The sequence below is a fragment of the Chiloscyllium punctatum genome, chromosome 22, assembly GCF_047496795.1.
Source record: "Chiloscyllium punctatum isolate Juve2018m chromosome 22, sChiPun1.3, whole genome shotgun sequence".
Classification (NCBI taxonomy): domain Eukaryota; kingdom Metazoa; phylum Chordata; class Chondrichthyes; order Orectolobiformes; family Hemiscylliidae; genus Chiloscyllium; species Chiloscyllium punctatum.
In genome coordinates this window covers 30,328,855-30,350,684 of record NC_092760.1, presented here as the reverse complement: position 1 = coordinate 30,350,684, position 21,830 = coordinate 30,328,855, and the positions used below count along the sequence as shown (strand labels likewise).

The 21,830-nt window shown below is 43.5% G+C and overlaps 1 protein-coding gene across 10 annotated transcripts in view; it reads right to left on the bottom strand.

Annotated features, from left to right (window-relative positions):
* dgkza (diacylglycerol kinase, zeta a) overlaps positions 1-21,830 on the bottom strand; it is a 790,120-nt gene that overhangs the window by 231,244 nt on the left and 537,046 nt on the right. For 9 of the 10 annotated variants that reach the window (XM_072591939.1, XM_072591942.1, XM_072591938.1 and 6 more), the window contains 3 exons: positions 13,473-13,552; positions 10,480-10,524; positions 9,535-9,604 (listed from right to left, as the gene is read on the bottom strand). In XM_072591939.1, the coding sequence (XP_072448040.1) occupies positions 9,535-9,604; positions 10,480-10,524; positions 13,473-13,552 (195 nt within the window). The remainder of the gene's footprint in view (positions 1-9,534; positions 9,605-10,479; positions 10,525-13,472; positions 13,553-21,830) is intronic. The other variant, XM_072591935.1, reaches the window with a different exon arrangement.

The following is a 21,830-nucleotide window of genomic DNA, read 5'->3' as shown; positions in this document are numbered from 1 at the left end:
AGCAGAAAGGCAGAAGTCACTATTCCGGTGACATAGAGTCATAGAGATGTACAGCATGGAAACAGACCCTTCAGTCCAACCCATCCATGCCGACCAGTTATTCCAACCCAATCTAGTCCCACCTGCCAGCACCTGGCCCATATCCCTCCAAACCCTTCCTATTCATATACACATTCAAATGGCTCTTAAATGTTGCAATTGTACCAGCCTCCACCACTTCCTCTGGCAGCTCATTCCAAACATGTACCACCCTCTGCGTGAAAAAGTTGCCCTGTAGGTCTCTTTTATATCTTTCCCCTCTCACCCTAAACCTATGCCCTCTAGTTCTGGACTCCCCGACCCCAGGGAAAAGACTTTGCCTATCTACCCTATCCATGCCCCTCATAATTTTGTAAACCTCTATAGGGTCACCCCTCAGTCTATGACACTCCAGGGAAAACAACCCCAGCCTGTTCAGCCTCTCCCTATAGCTCAAATCCTCCATTCTTGTAAATCTGGATCAAACTCTGCTCTCGAGACAAGCCTGGCATTAATTTAATCTTTCCCACCTTGTTCTCGCTCCCAGGCTGACTCAGGTCATCTTAATTTTAGCTGCCCTAAATAATACTCAGTCATCTTAAACAGCACATCCTGTTTAATCACAAAGCCACTGCCATCTGCTTTGCAACACTAGATGCCCTAACCTCCATTGCTAACATTACTAACATAGCCACGAATTATAACTCCGTTATCCGTGTTACTGCTCATCTTTCTAAAATGCATTTGCAGTGACCTGCCCATCTTCATTACCCTTTGATGAAGTTCACTAGCACCTCCCTTTCTATTTCAAATTTAAAATTCCACTATGGCCTCTCTCATTTTCCCTCTGCAATCTCTTTGATCTTCATACCCAGATTATCCGCCCATTTGTTCTTATGTGCCTCATGAATTAACTTTCTGCTCCAAATAGTCCACGCCATTGATTTCTTTCCTTTTGTCAAAGTTGTGTTATGAGTCAGGCTGGTGGTCTCCCACCCGTAAGGAACCACCAATACTTAATACAATTTAACTTGGTTGACGGACTGATGATCTTACCTTTATTTTCATCTGAATTGTAAGTATTTTCCTTCCTTGGAATACTTACTCTCGCTTTCTTATGCAGCTTCATGTCCCACCACTTGACGCTGACATGGCATGGGTACTTGGTGATTCACCTTGCCACTTGCTCCAAAGGATTGCCATGTCGGACACCAGGCACCAACATCTCAGGACAAGCTCCATGGGTACCAGCTACATGCAGCCCAAGTCCATGGACACTGCCATCAATGTGAGCCAGCCTCTAAGCACCCTTATGGCACAACTCCAATCTACATTTTAGACACTTCTGCACATCAATGCCGCAACAGTAATTCTCACGGTAATTCTCCAGCAAGGACATTGTGCACTCTGGGACATGCACTCAGCACATGGATTATGCCAGGCTGCATCTTGCTTGCTCTCTTTCATTCTCACTCACTCAGGGCCTATTTAGATGTGCAGAGCATCTCTATCGTATTTTCCTTTTTGTGCCTTTCCTCACAATCAGAGATATCAGGCTCATAGTACCACTGTGTCGCAGGGTGTCAAAGTGCAGACATAAAGACAGGAAATTGTCATGGCTGTCAGCAGTCTTCAAGCAAGTCAAAGGGGGATAGCTTTTAATCAGGGGTCCAGGCACAGTAAGTCAAGGGCAGTTTGCGATACCAGTCCAGAGACCTGAACAGTCAGCCAGCCAGCTAGCCAATCAGAGTCAGGATTCATGCCATATAAACCTACCAATTGGCTTGACTTTTTCTGCCCTGTTGTGGGCCATTTGCACCCTGGAATGAGGGAGGTAAGTGCCACAGGAAATGATAGTGGTGGCGCAGCAGTGGGGAGATTTCTCAAGGAAGTGAGTAAGCAATGCTGAGGGCATGCAGGGCTTTGGGGGTAAGAGGTGGATGGCAACAAGTGGGGGAGATGGTTCCTGTGGTTCTGTACTGACAGTGCTTATCCAGGTACACAATGGGCTCTTAAAGATGGCATCGATGCCTGGGATGCTTGTCCACTGTGTGATACCTCAGCAACAGTGAACTCTTCTGGTGCCGGTGAATGATAGAATGGAGCTACAGCCCAGGCAGGTAGGCAGTTAATGAGTATTGAGTTTGAGAATGAGTTAATAAGTAATAAGTGTGGCAAGGCACAACATGAGGCTGGAAGCCATCGAGAAACCTTCTGTGAAACTGACACTCGGCTAACAAAATATAAGATTTAGTTGATCGATCATCAACCTCATCCAAATCAATTGAAAAATGTGATCGTCTGTCACAGAAGAAATTTAACATTCCACAAATGTAAAATTGAGTTTTGAAAACAACAAACGCTGGAGATCACAGCAGGTTAGACAGCATCCAAAGAGAGAGAGCAAACTAATGCTTGAAGTCCAAATGACTCTTCATCAGAGCTGAAGTGGAGTGTGAAGGGGATAGCACTTACGTGACAGTTGTGGGGAGGTATGGTGGGGTCTAGAGTACTGGGGAGGAAAGATCTTGTTAGTTCAAATTGAGTGACTGGAATGTGAGCATGGCAGAACGATGGTGTGTTTAACTGCCAGACTGGGAAGGACGGAAAGTCCCGGAGGGGGCAGGGGAGAGAGGATAAAATTAAGTTTGTCAGGGACAGCAAAGCTAACGAGCAGTGATTACTATCTTGGCATTTCTTAAAATCCCAGTTACAACAATCAACAAAATAAACAAGTTTTTTAAGGTCTTTCACAGCAAGACTTATAACATAGAATAGCTAAGCTCACCTCCAACTGGAGAGTTTTCAGTCAGATGGTGCACCCTATGCGGATGTGTAAATCTGGTGACAAATCTTCCAATTTCCTGCATAACGTGCAAGTGCCAGAAATTGCTGAGAGTTTGCCATCATTTCTGGCATGAAATCTGGAACAATCCTTTTCCACTGATCTTCATGAAAAGCCCATAAAATACAGGAGCTGAAGTAGGCAGTCCATTAGTCTGCTCCAGCATTGAATGAAATCATGGCCGATCTGATAATCCTGTACTCCAATTTCCTGTCTTTTCCCCAAAGATTCCATAACTAATTAAAAATCTGCCTTTCTCAGCCTTGAATATATTTAATGACCCAACTTCAATAGCCCTTTGTGGTAAAGAATTACACTAGCTTCCTCTGAGAGAAAAAAATCCTCCTTATCTCCTCTTTTAAATCCAGGTCTCCTTACTCTGAGATTTTGCCCTCTAGTCCTAGACCCTCCCACAAGGGCAAAAAACCTCTCCACATCTACTCTATCATCAGCCTCCCCTCCCCTCCCCCCTCCACCCCCCACACGCACAGACACACGATCTTGTAAGTTTCAATAAAGTTATAGAGTCATAGAGATGTACAGCATGGAAACAGACCCTTCGGTCCAACCCGTTCATGCCAACCAGATATCCCAAGCCAATCTAGTCCCACCTGCCAGCACCCGGCCCATATCCCTCTAAACCCTTCCTAATCATATACCCATCCAAATGCCTTTAACCTCCACCACTTCCTCTGGCAGTTCATTCTACACACGCACCACCCTCTGTGTGAAAAAGTTGCCCTTCAGGTCTCTTTTATAACATTCCCCTCTCACCCTAAACCTATGCCCACTAGTTCTGGACTCCCCCACCCAGGGAAAAGACTTGCCTATTTACCCTATCCATGCCCCTCATAACTTTGTAAACCTCTATAGGGTCACCCCTCAGCCTCCGACGCTCCAGAGAAAACAGCCCCAGCCTGTTCAGCCTCTCCCTATAGCTCAAATACTCCAACCCTGGCAACATCCTTGTAATGGGTGGCAATGGTGGCACAGTTGGGCAGCACAGTGGCATAGTGGTTAGCACTGCTGCCTCACAGTGCCAGAGACCCAGGTTCAATTCCCACCTCAGGCAACTGTCCATGTGGAGGTTGCACATTCTCCCCGTGTCTGCGTGGGTTTCCTCCGGGTGCTCCGGTATCCTCTCATGGTCCAAAAATGTGCAGGTTAGGTCAATTGGCCATGCTCAATTGCTCATAGTATTAGGTGAAGGGATAAATGTAGGGGAATGGGTCTGGGTGGGTTGGTTTTCAGAGGGTCAGTGCTGACTTGTTGGGCCGAAGGGCCTGTTTCCACACTGTAAGTAATCTAATCTAATCTAAAAAATCTTTTCTGAACCCTTTCAAGTTTCACAACATCTTTCCCATAAGAAGGAGACCAGAATTGCATGCAATATTCCAACAGTGGCTTAACCAATGTCCTGTGCAGCTGCAACATGAAGGTCCCAACTCGTGTACTCAATACTCTGTCCAATAAAGGAAAGCATACCAAACGCCTTCTTCACTAACCTATCTACCTGCGACTCCACTTTGAAGGAGCTATGAACCTGCACTCCAAGGTCTCTTTGTTCAGCAACACTCCCTAGGACCTTACCATTAAGTGCATAGGTCCTGCTCAGATTTGCTTTCTCAAAATGCAGCACCTCGCATTTATCTGAATTAAATGCCATCTGCCACTTCTCAGCCCATTGGCCCATCTGGTCCAGATCGTGTTGTAATCTGAAGTAACCTTCTTCACTGTCCACTACAACTCCAATTTTGGTGTCATTTGCAAACTTACTAACTTTTATGCTCGCATATGTGGATCATTGGGATACCTTGTGGGGAAGGTGGGACCTGTACAAGAAGGACGGGTTGCACCTGAACTGGAGGGGCACCAATATCCTGGGTGGGAGGTTTGCTAGAGCTCTTTCGGAGGATATAAACTAGGGTGGCTGGCGGGTACCTGAACTATGGACCAGATGCTGGGGTAGGTGGTGAACAGCCAGATACAGTGTGCAGAGAGTCTGTGAGGAGGGATAACCATTTGATAGGGCAAAGGTGCAATCAGTGTGATGGTTGAATTGTGTCTATTTTAACACAAGTAGTATCAGGAATTAAGGTGATTGAATGGATCAGTACTTGTGGCCATTACGGAGACTTGGAAGAGGTAGAAGAGTTGCATTGCTAATCAGGGATAGTATCACAGCTGCAGAATGGGAGGTCATTGAGGAGGGTTTGTCTCTGCATAGAAGTCAGAAACAGGAAAGGAGCAGTCACTTTATTGGATGTTTTCAACAAGCCCCCTAATAGCAACAAAGACAGGGAGGAGCAGATTGGGAGGCAGATTTTGGAAATGTGCAAAAGTAACAGGGTTGTTGTCATGGGTGACTTTAACTTCCCTAATATTGATTGGAACCTACTCAGTTCAAATAGTTTGGCTGAAGCAGTATGTGTCAGGAAGGGTACCTGACTCAATATGTAGATAGGCCTTCTTGAGGGGCAGCCATATTGGATTTAGTGCTTGGCAATAAACGAGGTCAGGTGTCAGATCTCTCAGTGGGAGAGCATTTCAGTGATAGTGATCACTACTGCCTGACCTTTACTATACTCATGGAGAGGGATAGGAGCAGATGGTATGGGAAAGTATTTAATTGGGGGAGAAGGAATTACAATGCTATTAGGCAGGATCTTGGGTGCCTAAATTGGGAGATGTTCTTGGGGAAATGCGTGTCAGAAATGTGCAAGTTGTTTAGGAAGCACTTGCTTATAGTTCTGGACAGGTTTGTCCCACTGAGGCAAGGAAAGGATGGTAGGTTGAAAGAACTATGGGTAACAGGGATGTGGAACATCTAGTCAAGAGGAAGAAGGAAGCTTATTTAAAGTTGAGGAGGCAAGGATCAGATAGGGCTTTAGAGGATTACAAGGTAGCCAGGAAGCAACTGTAGAATGGACTTAGGAGAACTGGAAGGGAGCATGATGATAAAAAACATAGTGGGTAGGATTAAGGAAAACTTTAAGGCGTTCTACACTTATGTGGGGAACAAGAAGATGGCTAGAGTGAGGGTAGGACTGATCAGGGATAGTGGAGGGAATGAGAGTGGAAGGAAGTAAGGAGGTTCCTAATGAATACTTTGCTTTAGTATTCACTACTGAGAGGACTTTGATGTTCCTGAGGACAAAGTGAATCGGATTGATATGCTAGAACAGATTGACGTTAGGAAGGAGGATGTGCTGAAAATTTTGAAAAACATAAAGATAGATAAATCCTCTGAGCCAGAGAGGATATACCCTAGGTTACTACAGGAAGTGAGGGAAGAGATTGCTGTGATGATCTTGGCATCCTGACTGTCCACTGGAGTAACGTCAGATGATTGAAGGATGGCAAATATTATTCCCTTGTTCAAGAAAGGGAATAGGGATAATTCTGGGAATTACAGACCAGTCAGTCTTACATCAGTGGTGGGCAAAGTACGAGAGAGGATTCTGAGACAGGATTCATGATTACTTGGAAAACCATATTTTGATTAGAGATAGTCAACATGACTTTGTGAGGGGCAGGTAATGCCTCACAAGCCTCACTGAATTCTTTGAGGATGTGACAAAACACATTGATGAAGGTGGAGCAGTGGATGTGGTGTACATGGATTTTAAGCAAGCCCTCCCATGGGAGGCTCATTGAGAAAGTAAGGAGGCATGGGATACAGGGAAATCTGGCTGTCTGGATACAGAATTGGCTGGCCCATTGAAGACAGAGGTAGGTAGTAGATGGAAAGTATTCAGCCTGGAGCTGGATGACCAGTGGCGTTCCGCAGAGATCAGTTCTGGGACCTCTGCTCTTTGTGATTTTGCAAAATGACTTGGATGAGGAAGTGGAAGGGTGGGTTTGCCTCTGACACAAAGGTTGGTGGATAGGCACATGGAATATTGCACAATGTTAGTCTGATATTAGAGTAGGATAAAAGGCCAACACAACATCGAGGGCTGAAGGGCCTGTACTGTGCTGTATTGTCTTGTGTTCTATAAGATCACACTTGGTACACCTTCATAAACCCTCTCTGGATTACCTCCAATGGCAGTATATCTTTCCCTAGATAAAGAGACCAAAGCTATTAATAGTATTCCAGCTATGATTTGACTAGTACTAAACTAGTACTAGTACTAAAAAGTTAGTTTAGTTTTCACAAGATTTCCCTGTTTTTGTACTCCATTTCCTTTGAAATAAAGGCTAACATCTCACTTACTTTACCTATTATCTGAACTTGGTTACTAGCTTTTTGTGACTCATGCGCTAGGACCCTCACATTCCTTTTTTTCCCTGTAGTCTTTCTCCATCTAAATAATATTCAGCACTTTCATTATTCTTGCCAAAGTGTGTAATCTCCTATTTTCCCACATTATATTTCATGTGCCAAGTCTTTGCCTATTTGTTTGACCTGTTTATATTCCACTGCAGATTCTGTCATCCTCACCACTTGCCTTCCTACCGATATTCAGGTCATCCACAAACATGCCTTCAGTATATTCACTTTGGTTGTCCAACCAGCATTCATGGTTCAGTGGTTAGCATTGCTGCCTCAAAGTGCTGGGGGACATGGTTCAATTCCACCCTCAGGCGACTGTGTGTGGAGTTTTCACACTGTCCTCTTATCTGTGTGGGTTTCCTCTGGGTACTCCGGGTTCCTCCCATAGTGCAAGGATGTGCAGGTTAGGTGTATAGGGCATTCTAAATTGCTCATAGTGTTCAGGTGATGCGTAGGTTAGATGGGATAGCCATGGGAAATGCAGAGTTACAGTGACAGGGTTGGATTTGGTGGGATGCTTCTTCAGAGGATCAGTGTGGACTCGATAGGCCAAATAACCTAATTCTAAATCATCAACGTATTTCTAAATAACAACATCCTCAGTACTGGTCCCTGTGGCACTTCACGTGTAACAGATCACCATCCTGAAAATGTCCCTTTCTCCCAACTGCCTCGTATAAGTCAGCCAGTCTTATACCCATGCTAATATCATACCCTCAACAAAATGGACGCTATTAACCTCCCTGACATGTGGTACTTTATCAAAAATCCTGCTTAAATACAATGTCACTTCCTTCCCTTACAGAGTCTGCAACTTACGCCCCCCCACATCAAGCTTTGTGAATAACCCCATCTCGTAGCTGTGTGTGAAGCTTCACTTCGTGGCATTGGCAAGGCACTGAGTAAGCACAGCATAACCTTCCTCTTTCATTAAACTCTTAGAACATAGAACATTACAGTGCAGTACAGGCCCTCGATGCTGCGCCGACCTATTGAACCAATCTGAAGCCTATCTTTCTTACACTATTCCATTTTCATCCATATGTATATCCAATGACCCCTTAAATGCCCTTAAAGTTGGCAAATCTACTACTGTTGCGGGCCCATTACTATTCTCTGAGTAAAGGAACTACCTCTGACTTCTGTCCGACATCTTATCACCCCTCAAGTTAAAGCTATGTTCCCTCATGCTAGCCATCACTATCCGAGGAAAGAAACCCTCACTGTCCACCCTAATTATCTTAAATGTCTCAATTAAGTCACCTCTCAACCTTCTTCTCTCTAACAAAAACAGCCTCAAGTCCCTCAGCCTTTCCTCATAAAGTCTTCCCTCCATACCAGACAACATCCTAATAAATCTCCTCTGAACCCTTTCCAAAGGCTTCCACATCCTTCTTATAATGAAGTGACTAGAACTGTACGCAATAGTGTTTTGTATAGCTGCAGCATGACCTCGTGGCTCTGAAACTTAATTCCTCTACCAATAAAAGCTAACACACCATATGCCTTCTTAACAACGCTATCAACCTGGGTGGCAACTTCAAGGGATCTATGTAAATGGACACCGAGATCTCTCTGCTCATCTACACTACCAAGAATCTTACCATTAGCCCAGTACACTTTGTTCCTGTTACTCCTTCCAAAGTGAATCACCTCACACTTTTCCACAGTAAAATCCATTTGCCACCTCTCAGCCCAGATCTGCTGCTTATCTATTTTCCTCTGTAACCTGCAACATCCTTTGGCACCATCTTTGAGAGATCTGAATAATTTCAAGTTCAACTGCTCTGTGAGTGATAATAAAGGAATACTCCCACATACCCTCATCTCTTCATACAGCTTCAAATCAGAATAAATTCTAAATTTTGCTGTTGAAGGTATGGTCTGTACAGGAGCCCTGCTAATGCGGCAATTTTTGAGTATTTTCTTGCTGGAGTAATTTGTTTCTGTGATGCACATTGTCAGTTGGGTCAAGAAACAAACTCTGGATGGTAAGGTCCTCCACAATTCAGGTTGATGTTCAGTAGTGGCTGCCACACTACTTACCTGTTTTTATTTCCGGATCATTAACACCAATTGCAGAACCACAGAGCCACTCAGGGAATAGTGCTGTCTGCCCTCTATCGCAGTGATCCCAGCATTCATCAGGTTATTCTGCTGAAATTCTCCTTTAAAGAGCCCACATGTTTACATTTTTTTAATTCCTTGGTCTAACAGCTTATTCGCTTGGAATTGTCTTGTACACGACCAGTGTGCTGTAACGGTGATCCCATTGTCAAGAATAGCACAAAAAATTAATCTTTACAGTATCTTCTAAACGATTAAATATTTGGATGATACAATTACACTGGAACACTTCCACATTTATCATCAATTTCAAATGGATACTTACAGTCCAGAAAACACCATTTAGGTGATAGCTTCTGTGAAGACAAGGTTCTAGACTTGGTGCCATCATCCTCCTGTTAACAGAGGGGAAAGGAACCAGTTAAGAGTTGCAAGAATGTTATTTGAGAAGACACTTGCATAACGGAGCAAGCCTTTCCTTTAGTGGTAGTGTTTCCAGCTGAGTAAGAGAGTGAGTGCGGAATTCGAGCCCCACCTCAGACAGCTCAGTAAAAGGAACATAATTTCTGAGACAAACACCAAGGGCAGGAGGACAAAACAAACCAGCATCACCAATAAAGAGACCATGCTCAGACAGAGAGTGAACACCAATAAAAACAAGGCCAAGAACTTTCACTAAATTAAACAGCTAAGCCTGACGTGAGGAGCTGCGCGTTTTCAAGAAAACAGCTGGTTGGATCCATGAACCTGAAGAAGCAAACCCTGACTTTGCAGTCAGGCATCTGTGATTCTACGAGAGAATCTGGCTACAGCACTCATCTCTTCCAGTCAATCGAGGTGAGACTGAAGCATCGTTAGGTGAGCAGGCCCATTGATGAACTACATCAACAGCTCAGCCATTAATACTGTGACACTGTGGAGAAAGGAGCTTTGGAGGGAGGATCGACAATTAATTCCTAAATGTTTGTGATCTTTGTCTTTATTTTTACACCAACATGTTTTATTCTACTATAGAGGGCATTTGTTTTAAAAAGACCTAAAGGATTATCTTGCAATGTTCTTACTGATTTTATACCAGAGGGCTGATGGCTACCAAGCCCCTCACAGACAGATTACAAATTCACATTCTTTACATGCAAACACGATACATAAATCATAAGAGCAGTCACAGCATGCCTGCAGGTGTGTTTTACACTCAGAACAGGAACAGCATTAGACAACAATATACAAAGGTCAGCACGTTATTAAATTGCATCCCTGGATCACAAACCTGCAGCACCAAACGCTGGAGGGAGGGATGAACCAGGGGTAAATCCTGTGAAAGAGCAGAACAGTTTGCATTGCATCAGTAATTCGGGGATAACGGCTGCCCCCGTCACAATAGGATTTTATTTTAAAAAGAATACCGACACAAGTATCAGCTCTAAATAATATGGTAGAAATTTCCTGTCAGCAACATGTAAGGGTCGCCAGACTGAGGTATTTTAAGGAATCAGGCTGTGGATCCCAGCTGTGCAGCTGCATTACCTTCTGGGCAATAGACACTATGCAGTGTCTGACAAGAGATATGGAGTAGGAAGGGCAGTGATTGAGAACTTAAGGCAGCTTTGGCAGGATACGGACTGCATGTTGCTGGCATGGGTCTGTAAGTTTGGCTCTCGGCAACCATGAGATGTCAGCTTGAGTCACAGCTGGCACAGGAACATTTACGTATCTGCCTCGGCAATTTTGGCATCATCCTGCCTGGACTGCACACATCACAAGATCTAAAATTAACCGCAACAGATGCAACCTTTCAGTGAAGTGGTCACCAATCCACACAATTCCAGCTGAGCACAAGGAAAAGGGAGGAGAAACCTTCCAGCAGCCTGACCACTGAATGCAGAGTTACCCCAGGTCAACAGCAAACCTGATGACCTGATAATTATCTACAAAACTAAAGCTCTCTCCTCACCAAATGAGCGATTCTGCATGATCCAGTATATGAAATGAAGCATCTAGCTAATTCTACAACTGCAATCTTTCTCTATCAGCACCATGTAGTTAGTTGGGATGCTAATCCTTTTCAGTACAATGTGAACATCACTTTCAACTCTCTCCGTAACCTTCTCTACTCGAAAGGAGAACTATGACAGCAAGCCCTGTTAGTCCTCAGACTTCTGGATAAACAAATCTCCACTCTCTCCCAAAGAGTGGTGCCAACAACTGAATATAATACGTCAGATGAGGTCAAACCAGATTTTTATAATCTTTACCATAACTTCCTTGCTTCTGTGCTCTATTTTCTAGTTATAAAGTTAAGAAGGTCACATTATAACAACAGTTTTACCAAAATGTTCTGTCACCATAAATGAAATCTGGTCTCTGTCTCCCCATTTACCTCTTAAAATTGCACCATTTTGTTTTTACTTTTTATTCTTCCTTCAAAATCAGTCCCATTTCTCCACCGCATGTTTGAGCATTTTATCAATTTGTCTGTTCCCCAGGCATCTGCACTGTCCTCTTCACTGTTTACTACCTTGCCAAGCTTTGGAGTATCTGCAAACATTAAATGCCACCATAACCAAGTCCACAACCCGAGATATCAAAAAAAGCACGAAACCTAATGCCAATCCCGGGAGAACTTTGCTACGAGCTGCCAAATAAACATTCTGCACTTGTCCCTGCACTCTGCCTGCTATCCAGCCACCTCTTAGATGTGCAAATTAAAACAAAAGCACACATAGACATAAAAATAATTCCTTTTTCAAAGGTCTCGAATTGCTAGAACTCTTGTCACACTAAAAATATTTTCATAAAAATAATGGAACTATATTATTTGAACCAACACTCAATTACCTTAATGTCAATACATATTAATTGTAAAAAACAAATAAGCAAGCAATTCCTCCAGGCCAGAAAGTAGATAAAACACTATTCACATCCATTAAGTGACATGTTCCAAAGAAAGATCATTCCCTGACTGCTATCCCTGTTCTTCCTGCACTTTGTTATCTCAAAGTGCTGCTCAAAAGACAGCCAGAGGCCAACATTTGGACAGAATCATTCTCTCCCCTAATCAGAGGATATCTTTAGGGACCCTGCTTTGTCTGCCCGCTCAGTTACATTTCCAGGAGTTCCACCAGAGTGAGTGAAACTCTGCTTCTGCTGCTTCATATTTTCTTAAGTGAAACATTTTGACCAGGGACCATCTTTTCAAAAATGGCATCATTGATCAGACGTCTGGGAACAGGAGGGACCTTCAGAAAGAGGGCAGGGAATAGGTTTAAAATGGCTGAAGGAAAATTGAAACAAGTTGTTACTTTAGATTGAATTTACAGATGCTTTTCTTCATCAGTTGGAAAATTTAAGCTACATTCGTTTTTTTTTTAATCCAGTCAATGCCCACTGGTTGTATACCACACAACAACAAGAACTCACATGGTCAACTCTTCCCAAGACTACAAAAGCGCAGTTTCTGGGCTGACATTTCTCTTAACCAGTTTTCCTTCTGAGAAGGAATTGGCCTTTGCTCAGGACCATAAAAGACAGGCTCACATTACAAATAGGCATAAGGGGCTGAGTGGTCTCCTTTGATTCTTATGTAACTGTATTGCAGGGTGACGAACTGTCAGTAGGATACCACATCTGAGCCAAGGTGTTCCCTGCCTCTAATGGGCTGGTGACAACCTTCTCATCTCTAATTTTCCTGAATCATTCAGAGACTCACATTTCAACAGTACTGCTCTGAGCTCAAGAGAATCCCTACAGTGTGGAAGCAGGCTATTCAGCCCAAGTCCACAGTGACCCTTCAAAGAGCATCCCACCCAGTCCCACTCCCCTACCCCATCTCTTGTAACCCTGCATCTTCCATGACCAATCCACCTAACCTGCATACCCCTGGACACTATGGGCAAATTAAAATGGCCAATCCACCTAACCTGTACATTTTTGGACTGTGGGAATAAATCAGAGCACCCGGAGTAAATCCATGCAGACATGTGGAGACTCTCTGTATGGAATCTGCACAGTTGCCCAAGACTGGAATTAAACCTAGGTCCCTGGCAATGTGAGGCAGTAGTGCTAACTATCATGCCACCATGCGGTCCTCAATCGCACTGACAATCACTTCAAACAGTAATACAGAATATTAAGTTTTCTGCTTCTCCAGAGACTTCTCTATCAATTCCAATTAAAGATGACTTGCATTGTTAGCAAGAGCATATCTCACTGCAACCGTAAATTTTTCCTGCCTGAGTGATAAGCAAATGCTTTAGAACGTACCTCCTGAAGCCTTTCAATATGGGTGCGGCAGATCTCCAGGTCACTGTCGCCAGGGATGACAATGATACCAAGGGGCACCGCTGTGAGACAGAACAGAAAAGACTCCAATAAAATATCAGTAACAGCAAGAGAACAATTTGCACTTTTTACAGGAACTCTCACAATTTCAGGATGTCTCGAACGACTTGCTGTCAATAAATGCTGTTGCTGTTGCAACTTAGGAAATGCAACAGCCAATTTATACACAGAAAGTTTCCACCAACAGCAATGTGATAACAACCAGTTCACCTTCCATATCCATCTGAGAGAGCTGCCCTGGTATAAGAGCTTTTCTGAAAGGTCCCCAGGAGTGTAGCATTCCCTCAATACTGCCCCAGTGACAGCCTGGATCAGGGGTTCATTTGTCAGGTCAGAGACTCGAACTCTGACCATAATGTCAGAGTGACCATAATACAATGGTCACCATGTGACCATAATACAATAAGCTTCAATCTGCAATTTGAGAGGGAGTGGGTACAATCTGAAGTGACAATATTTCAGTTGAATAAAGGGAAATATGGAGCTATGAGGGAGCAACTGGCCAAAGTTCAATGGTTTAATACCTTAACAGGGAAGACCGTGGAGGAACAATGGCGGATATTTCTGTGTATAATGCAGAAGATGCAGGATCAGTTCATTCCTAAAAGGAAGAAAGATCCCAGGAGGAGACATGGGCGGCCGTGGCTGACAAGGGAAGTAAAGAAACATATAAGGTTAAAAGAGAAAAAGTATAACTTAGCGAAGATAAGCGGGAAAACGGAGGACTGGGAAGCTTTTAAAGAACAACAGAGGATTAGTAAGAAGGAAATACGCAGAGAAAAAATGAGGTACGAAGGTAAACTGGCCAAGAATATAAAGGAGGATAGTAAAAGCTTTTTTAGGTATGTCCAAGGCAAAAAAATGGTTAGGACAAAAATTGGGCCCTTGAAGACAGAAGCAGGGGAATATATTACTGGGAACGAAGAAATGGCAGAGGAATTAAATGGGTACTTCAGATCTGTGTTCACTGTGGAAGACACAAGCAATCTCCCTGAGGTAACAGTGGCTGAAGGACCTGAACTTAAGGGAATTTCTATTTACCAGGATTTGGTGTTGGAGAGACTGTTAGGTCTGAAGGTTGATAAGTCTCCAGGACCTGATGGCCTGCATCCCAGGGTACTAAAGGAGGTGGCTCGGGAAATCGTGGATGCGCTGGTGATTATTTTCCAGAGTTCAATAGAATCGGGGTTGGTTCCTGAGGATTGGAGGGCGGCTAATGTTGTGCCACTTTTTAAGAAGGGTGGGCGGGAGAAAGCAGGAAATTATAGACCAGTTAGTCTGACCTCAGTGGTGGGAAAGATGCTGGAGTCTATTATAAAGGATGAAATTACGGCACATCTGGATAATAGTAACAGGATAGGACAGAGTCAGCATGGATTTATGAAGGGGAAATCATGCTTGACTAATCTTCTTGAATTTTTTGAGGATGTAACTCGGAAGATGGACGAGGGAGATCCAGTGGATGTAGTGTACCTGGACTTTCAGAAAGCTTTTGATAAAGTCCCACACAAGAGGTTAGTGAGTAAAATTAGGGCGCACGGGATTGGGGGCAAAGTACTAGATTGGATAGAGAATTGGTTGGCTAATAGGAAACAAAGGGTAGTGATTAACGGCTCCATTTCGAAATGGCAGGCAGTGACCAGTGGGGTACCGCAGGGATCCGTGCTGGGACCGCAGCTTTTTACAATATATGTAAATGATATAGAAGATGGTATCAACAATAACATTAGCAAATTTGCTGATGACACAAAGCTAGGTGGTAGGGTGAAATGTGATGAGGATGTTAGGGGATTACAGGGTGACCTGGACAAGTTAGGTGAGTGGGCAGATGCATGGCAGATGCAGTTTAATGTGGATAAATGTCTGGTTATCCACTTTGGTGGCAAGAACAGGAAGGCAGATTACTACCTCAATGGTATCAAATTAGGTAAAGGGGCTGTTCAGAGAGATCTGGGTGTTCTTGTCCACCAGTCAATGAAGGCAAGCATGCAGGTACAGCAGGTCGTGAAGAAGGCTAATAGCATGCTGGCCTTCATAACAAGAGGGATTGAGTATAGAAGCAAAGAGGTGCTTCTGCAGCTGTACAGGGCCCTGGTGAGACCACACCTGGAGTACTGTGTACAGTTCTGGTCTCCAAATTTGAGGAAAGATATTCTGGCTATTGAGGGAGTGCAGCGTAGGTTCACGAGGTCAATTCCTGGAATGGCAGGATTGCCTTACACGGAAAGACTGAAGCGACTGGGCTTGTATACCCTTGAGTTTAGAAGACTGAGAGGGGATCTGATTGAAACTTATAGGCTTATGAAAGGACTGGACACTCTGGCAAGAGGGAACATATTTCCGTTGATGGGGGAGTGCCGAACCAGAGGACACAACTTAAAAATACGGGGTAGACCATTTAGGACAGAGATGAGGAGAAACTTCTTCACCCAGAGAGTGGTGGCTGTGTGGAATGCTCTGCCCCAGAGGGCAGTGGAGGCCCAGTCTCTGGATTCTTTTAAGAAAGAATTGGATAGAGCTCTTAAAGATAGTGGAGTCAAGGGGTATGGAGATAAGGCTGGAACAGGATACTGATTAGGAATGATCAGCCATGATCATATTGAATGGCGGTGCAGGCTCGAAGGGCAGAATGGCCTACTCCTGCATCTATTGTCTATTGTCTATTGTCTAACTCATAACCTTTGAATACAGAAGCGAGAAGTGATACCAACTGGCTGTAAACTAACAAGCTGGCCCTGCTATTTTTTTTCAAACTTTGGGATAAAGTTAAGTCACATGGAAAATGCAGGTTTATTTTGTTGAGTTAGCATGGACTTATTAAAGATAAATCATATCAAATCATATTTTGAGAACAAGAGCATCAATACAGTGCACTCCCCTGGGGTGGGAAAAGTCAATATACAGCATGACCCAGGGCGAATATATTGCACACCCCAGGGTGGGGGAAGTCAATATACCGCACATCCCCAGGGTGGGGGTCAACACATGGTACCACCTTCCTTACAGTCATTATACTACACAACCCCCCTCAAATCTCCCCCCACCAACCCCCCCGGCCTTTACAGTGGATGATTAACATACTGCATCACCCTGCCTGGGTCAAGAGGGTCAATGTATCACACACCACCTCCTGGACAGGAGAGTCAGTATATGCATTTTCTGTCATCTTTTTCCTATTGTACTGCGAAATGAACAATGGCTTAAACTAGCATTAAGTATTTTGTGGCTCTGAAGAATTGATTAATGTTTCCTTTACAGCACTAACTACACGTTCTGTTAATGCTGCGTTCACAGAACCTTATTCTCATTTGGAACTGAAGTCATTAATGGTGCCTTCTACTGAAGAAGTTGCTAAACAGGGAATCCTAACTGGCTATACACGTACCAGTAAGAACACCTTACCTTTCCTTCTGGCACCCATTTTAGGAGGCACTGGGGGGAAATGTAGGGACACTGGTGTTCAGAGAACTGGGCTAACATGGACAAATGTATCCTTAATTTTATCACCCACTTTGTGACATTGGCCTATTTGTCAACATCCAGTGGAACTGAGTCCTCGGATGTTTACATGACACATCCGATGGGAAGGAGGACAACTGAAACTTGGGTGCAATGTGTACCACAAGTAACAAAACACTCAAATCTAATCTACTCTTACCATTTGCTTGTAACTGCGTCCATGCTTTCGCCCTGCCCCCTCCCCAACACTAAGCAAATAGTCTGCTCTCAAGGGGCCCAGCAGCGCAGTTTGAAGGAGAGTAAATTACCCCACAGCCACAACATAAACACGAAGTTCCTGCTCCACTGACTCCTGAAGCTGAAATCTGTCACAAGGCACATTTCTCAACACAAGCACTTTCTGCTCTAAAACAAACAGTGCCTGACTATGCTAGACAAAGCTTTAGTCAGATTGGCTGCAATGTTATTTTTAATTACTGACCCATCCATACCTGACCAGGTCTATTTTGAAGCCATCAGTTCAAAGCAGCTAAGCATAGTTTAACAGCGTCCAGCTTATTAACCCTTCGGATCTCACACCAAGACACATTGCAGGCATGATGTAGATTGAATTGAATTAGCTTTATTGTCACATATACTCAGGTGAGTACAGTGTAAAAAGTTTATAAGTCAACACTTACTGCTCCATCTTAGGTAGAGAGGAACCTCAATTATCCAGCATTCGATTAACCGAATATCAGATTATCTGGCAAAGCTCCCAAAGCTTGGTTACATACGGTATCCGGTATTCGATTATCCCGAATTCCATTAACTGAATGAAACATTCGCCACCTGCATCCTTTGGATAATTGAGGTTCCTCTGTACATATTTAGCCAGGTACAGATTCTGGAGTACAAGTTCTTAGGGAAAGGTTAGAAAATAAAGAAAAAGTCCAGCATTACTGAAATTCAAAAGTACAAAATCATAGAAATAAATTTTAAAAATAAAAGGTTCCGAATAACAGTGCTTCCACCATAATATAATAAAGACAAACAATAAAAAAAAGAAATTGAGACAAAGTCCACTTAGTCCACTTCACAGCTCTGGTCTCAGGGACCTAAACCCTACCCCACCTGGAATCCTAGGCAAGACCCACCACGGTGCTGAAGAAAATATCACATGGAGATTGGATGGTCTTCCCTGCTCCTCAAGGGAGCATCACTACCAGGTTTATACTTTGCTAGGCATTTCAAATGGTCCATCAAAATTGCCAGTGTTCACGTGAACCTGCAATGGGAGATCTTCAAACTGAGCCTTCAATCTAAAGTAGGCAAGCAGAAGGCTGGAGGAACATGCAAGCAGGCAGCATCAGAACGTGGGGAAGTCAACGGTTTGGGTGCAACCCTTCCTCAGGACTGGGGGTGGGGCTACGGGGAGCTGCAGATAAAGGTGGGGGCTGGGTGATGGTTGGGGAGAGGGTCATGGGTGGGGAGAGGGTCGGAAAGCTGAGGTAGTGATAGGTGAACACAAGTGGTGGGTCACAGTGGGATGGTAGTAACAAATGGACCCAGAGTTCACGCCTGAAGGAAGCAGACTTCTTCATAGTGGGCATCCTTTGAAGAGACTTCGCAGTGGTACTTAGTTCGACACAAAAAAAATTGCAGGTGCTGGAATCCTAAGTAGACAGGCAGGAGGCTGGAGAAACACAGTAAGCTAGGCAGCACCAGGAGGTAGGGAAGTCAACATTTTGGGTATAAGCCTTCTTCAGGAAGAGAGGTGGGGATAGGGGGAGCCAATCTCTCAGGAGTGGAAATACTGGTTCAGGTTGCCCTGCTTTTATTTTAGAACACTGGGCTAATTCTTTCACCGCTACATTGGACAATTAATCCTAAATTCTGTGTGGCGTCCAGGGCAGCTGTTAATGGTTTCACAAAAACAATTATGGTTTGAATTAAAATTAAGAAATCATTCTGGAATCTGCATTGTGAGCATTCACAATGGAAGAAGGAAGGGATTTTTACAGCGTAAATATTCCCCCAGGTTACACAATGGAGTTGCAAATTAGGCTACTCTACACCATTCAAACAGTACATTTAACATGTTATAACATCCTTCAACATTTCACTGTATTGTAATCAGGCAACAGGAGATATTATGAGACTTGGCAAAAAGATCAAACAAAGAAGTGGATTTCAAACAGTTTGTTTAAGGGAGGAGTGAACGAGACAGAAAAGTGAAGAGATTTGAGGAAGAAATGCCAGAAATCATGGTCAACTGGCTCAAGATACAAGGGCTAATTGTTGGAGGAAACAGAGAACCTACAAGAAAACAGAGATGGAGAAATGCAGAGTTCTCCGAATTTTAGGGTCTGGAAGAGATCACAGACATTGTGAAGACTGAGTGGTTCAGCTGGTGCACTGGGTAACATGTCTGATTATGTAGATTTGACTCCAAACTGGATCAGGTCATTTGCGTTTTATTCATTAGGTTAGTGGTTAATATCCCTGCCTGTCACGTGGGAGATCAGGGTTCAGGTCCTTGATGGAGAGGACAATTTGTTTATTTTAATCATTTGATTGTGTTTTTATTCCAGTGCCCTATCAGGGGCTGTCTCAGCGTGTAGAATGACATCATCCCAGTATCACTGGCAGCTCAGAAACCCAACTTACATCTTCAACATTGTAATAACTCTTCCTTGGCTAACCAGCAGAGGTAGTAAATTATTGGCAATGTTGTGTACTTTATGAAATAATAAAAGTCCATGATGTTGAAATAAATCTCTCCTTATAGTTATTAAGTCTCTATGATGCTGTAAACTAGACATTAAACAAGTCGCTACTAAAAGTTTTATAACCGTGGGTTGAATAATGATGTGCTTCTTGAACTCTACAACCTTGTTCACATTGGTCAAAGCAAAACAGAGCTGGCCAAACATCCATACAAGAGGAGAATGGTGTCTATATCAGTCTGTTCTTGGCCACAGACACTGCTTAATGCTTGCAAAAGTCAGCCTGTGACTGCAACATGCTATGTTATTTCTATCTTTTCATGTGATGAGACCAGTTCAAGCACAGCAAGTTCAATATTTATTACCCATCACTAATTGCCCTTAAGAAGATGGTAGTGATGGTAGTCTTGAACAGCTCTGCACTCCATGTGCTGTAGGCTGGCCCACAGTTCTGCTTTAGGTTCCTCTCTGAGGGTCAGGAACTTCGTCCCTATATTTTTAAGGCAAAGGCAGAGAGAATCTTCGTGAGCAAGGGGCTGAAAGGTTATCAAACAAGGGCAGGAACGTGATTTTGAGATTACAGTCAGATTAGCCACGGTTTTACTGCATAATGAAGCATGCTCATTGGGGTTAATGACATACTCCTGCTCCTAATTCATATGTATGTTTGTGTGTATACGAGGGAAGGAGTTCCAGGAGTAGGACTCAGTGACAATGAAGGAACACCAAAATAGTTCCAAGTCAGGGTGGTGTGTCTGTGAATGGAACTTGTATGTGTGGGTGTGTCTGTGCATCTGCTGCTTTGACCTTTTAGATGGAAGACATCATAGGTTTGGAAGGTGCTGTCTATGGAGTTTTGTCAAGTTGCAGCAATGCATTCTTATGGATAATAAAGACTGCTGCCACTGCATAGCAGTGGTGGAGGGAATAACTGTAAGAGGAGGTGCCAATGAAGTGGGCTGCTTTGTCCTGGATGGTGTTGAGTGCTGCTGGAGCTGCATTCTTTCAGGAAAATGGAGAATACTCCATCATACTTCTGACTTGTGCCTTACAGACAGTGGGCAAGCTTTGGGAAGTTCGTAGGTGAGTTACTCACAGAAGAAGATTGAACCTCTGACTTGCTGTTGCAGCCATGGTATTTATATGGCTGGTCAAATTCAGTGGTAACCTCAGGTTATTGATTGTAGGTGATTTAACAGCGATAATGCCATTTAACATCAAGGGGAGATGGTCAATGCCTGGTAGTTGCCTGGTACAAATGTTATTTGCCTGTTAATGGTCCAGGCTTGAAGGTCACCTAGGTTTTGTTGCTAATGGACACAGGTTGCTTCAGTACCTAAGAAGTTGTGAATAGTGATGAACATAGTGCAATCATAAGCGAACATCCCCACATATGACCTTATGATGGAGGGAAGGTTTATAGGTATATGGAGATGATTGGGCTTAGGACATTACCCTGAGAAGCTCATGCAGGGATGTACTGGAGCTGAGATGACTGATGTCCAATAACCATAGCCGTCTTCTTTTATGCTAGATCGATTCCAACCAATAGGAGAGTTTTCTTCTGATTCTCCTTCTTTGCTCAAGTAATGCTACGCTTGGTCAAATGATGCCATGATATCAAGACCAGTCACAATCACTTCCCACTCTGGGGTTCAGCTCTTTTGTCCATGTTTGAATGAGGTTGCAATGAGATCAGAAGCATAATGACCCTGACAGAATTATCTGAAATTACAAATGCAGGACATTGCCTATTTTATACGCATGGGTGTGGTTCCAAACAAAGGCAGTAACAATAGTGGGAAAGCAGAAGATAGAAGTCTAATTTGTGCCATTAACTTTGACAGCAATTAGTATCTGAACTGGAGGCAGAAACACAGAAGATTCAAAACCTGAAGCTCATTTGCCAAGTTGCATAGTGAAAAGTGGAAAACGTTTTATTTAGAACTCGTTCCAGTCAACAATTCGGAATTTGTTTGCCAGCATTAAGCACAAGGCAGGCTGGATTATTGAAGTTTCTTGTACAATGCAGTTTTTTTTACACAAGCATGCATTCAGAATTGGCTAACACTGCCATCTAATGGCGCGATAGCAAAATTTGTTTCAAAATTAT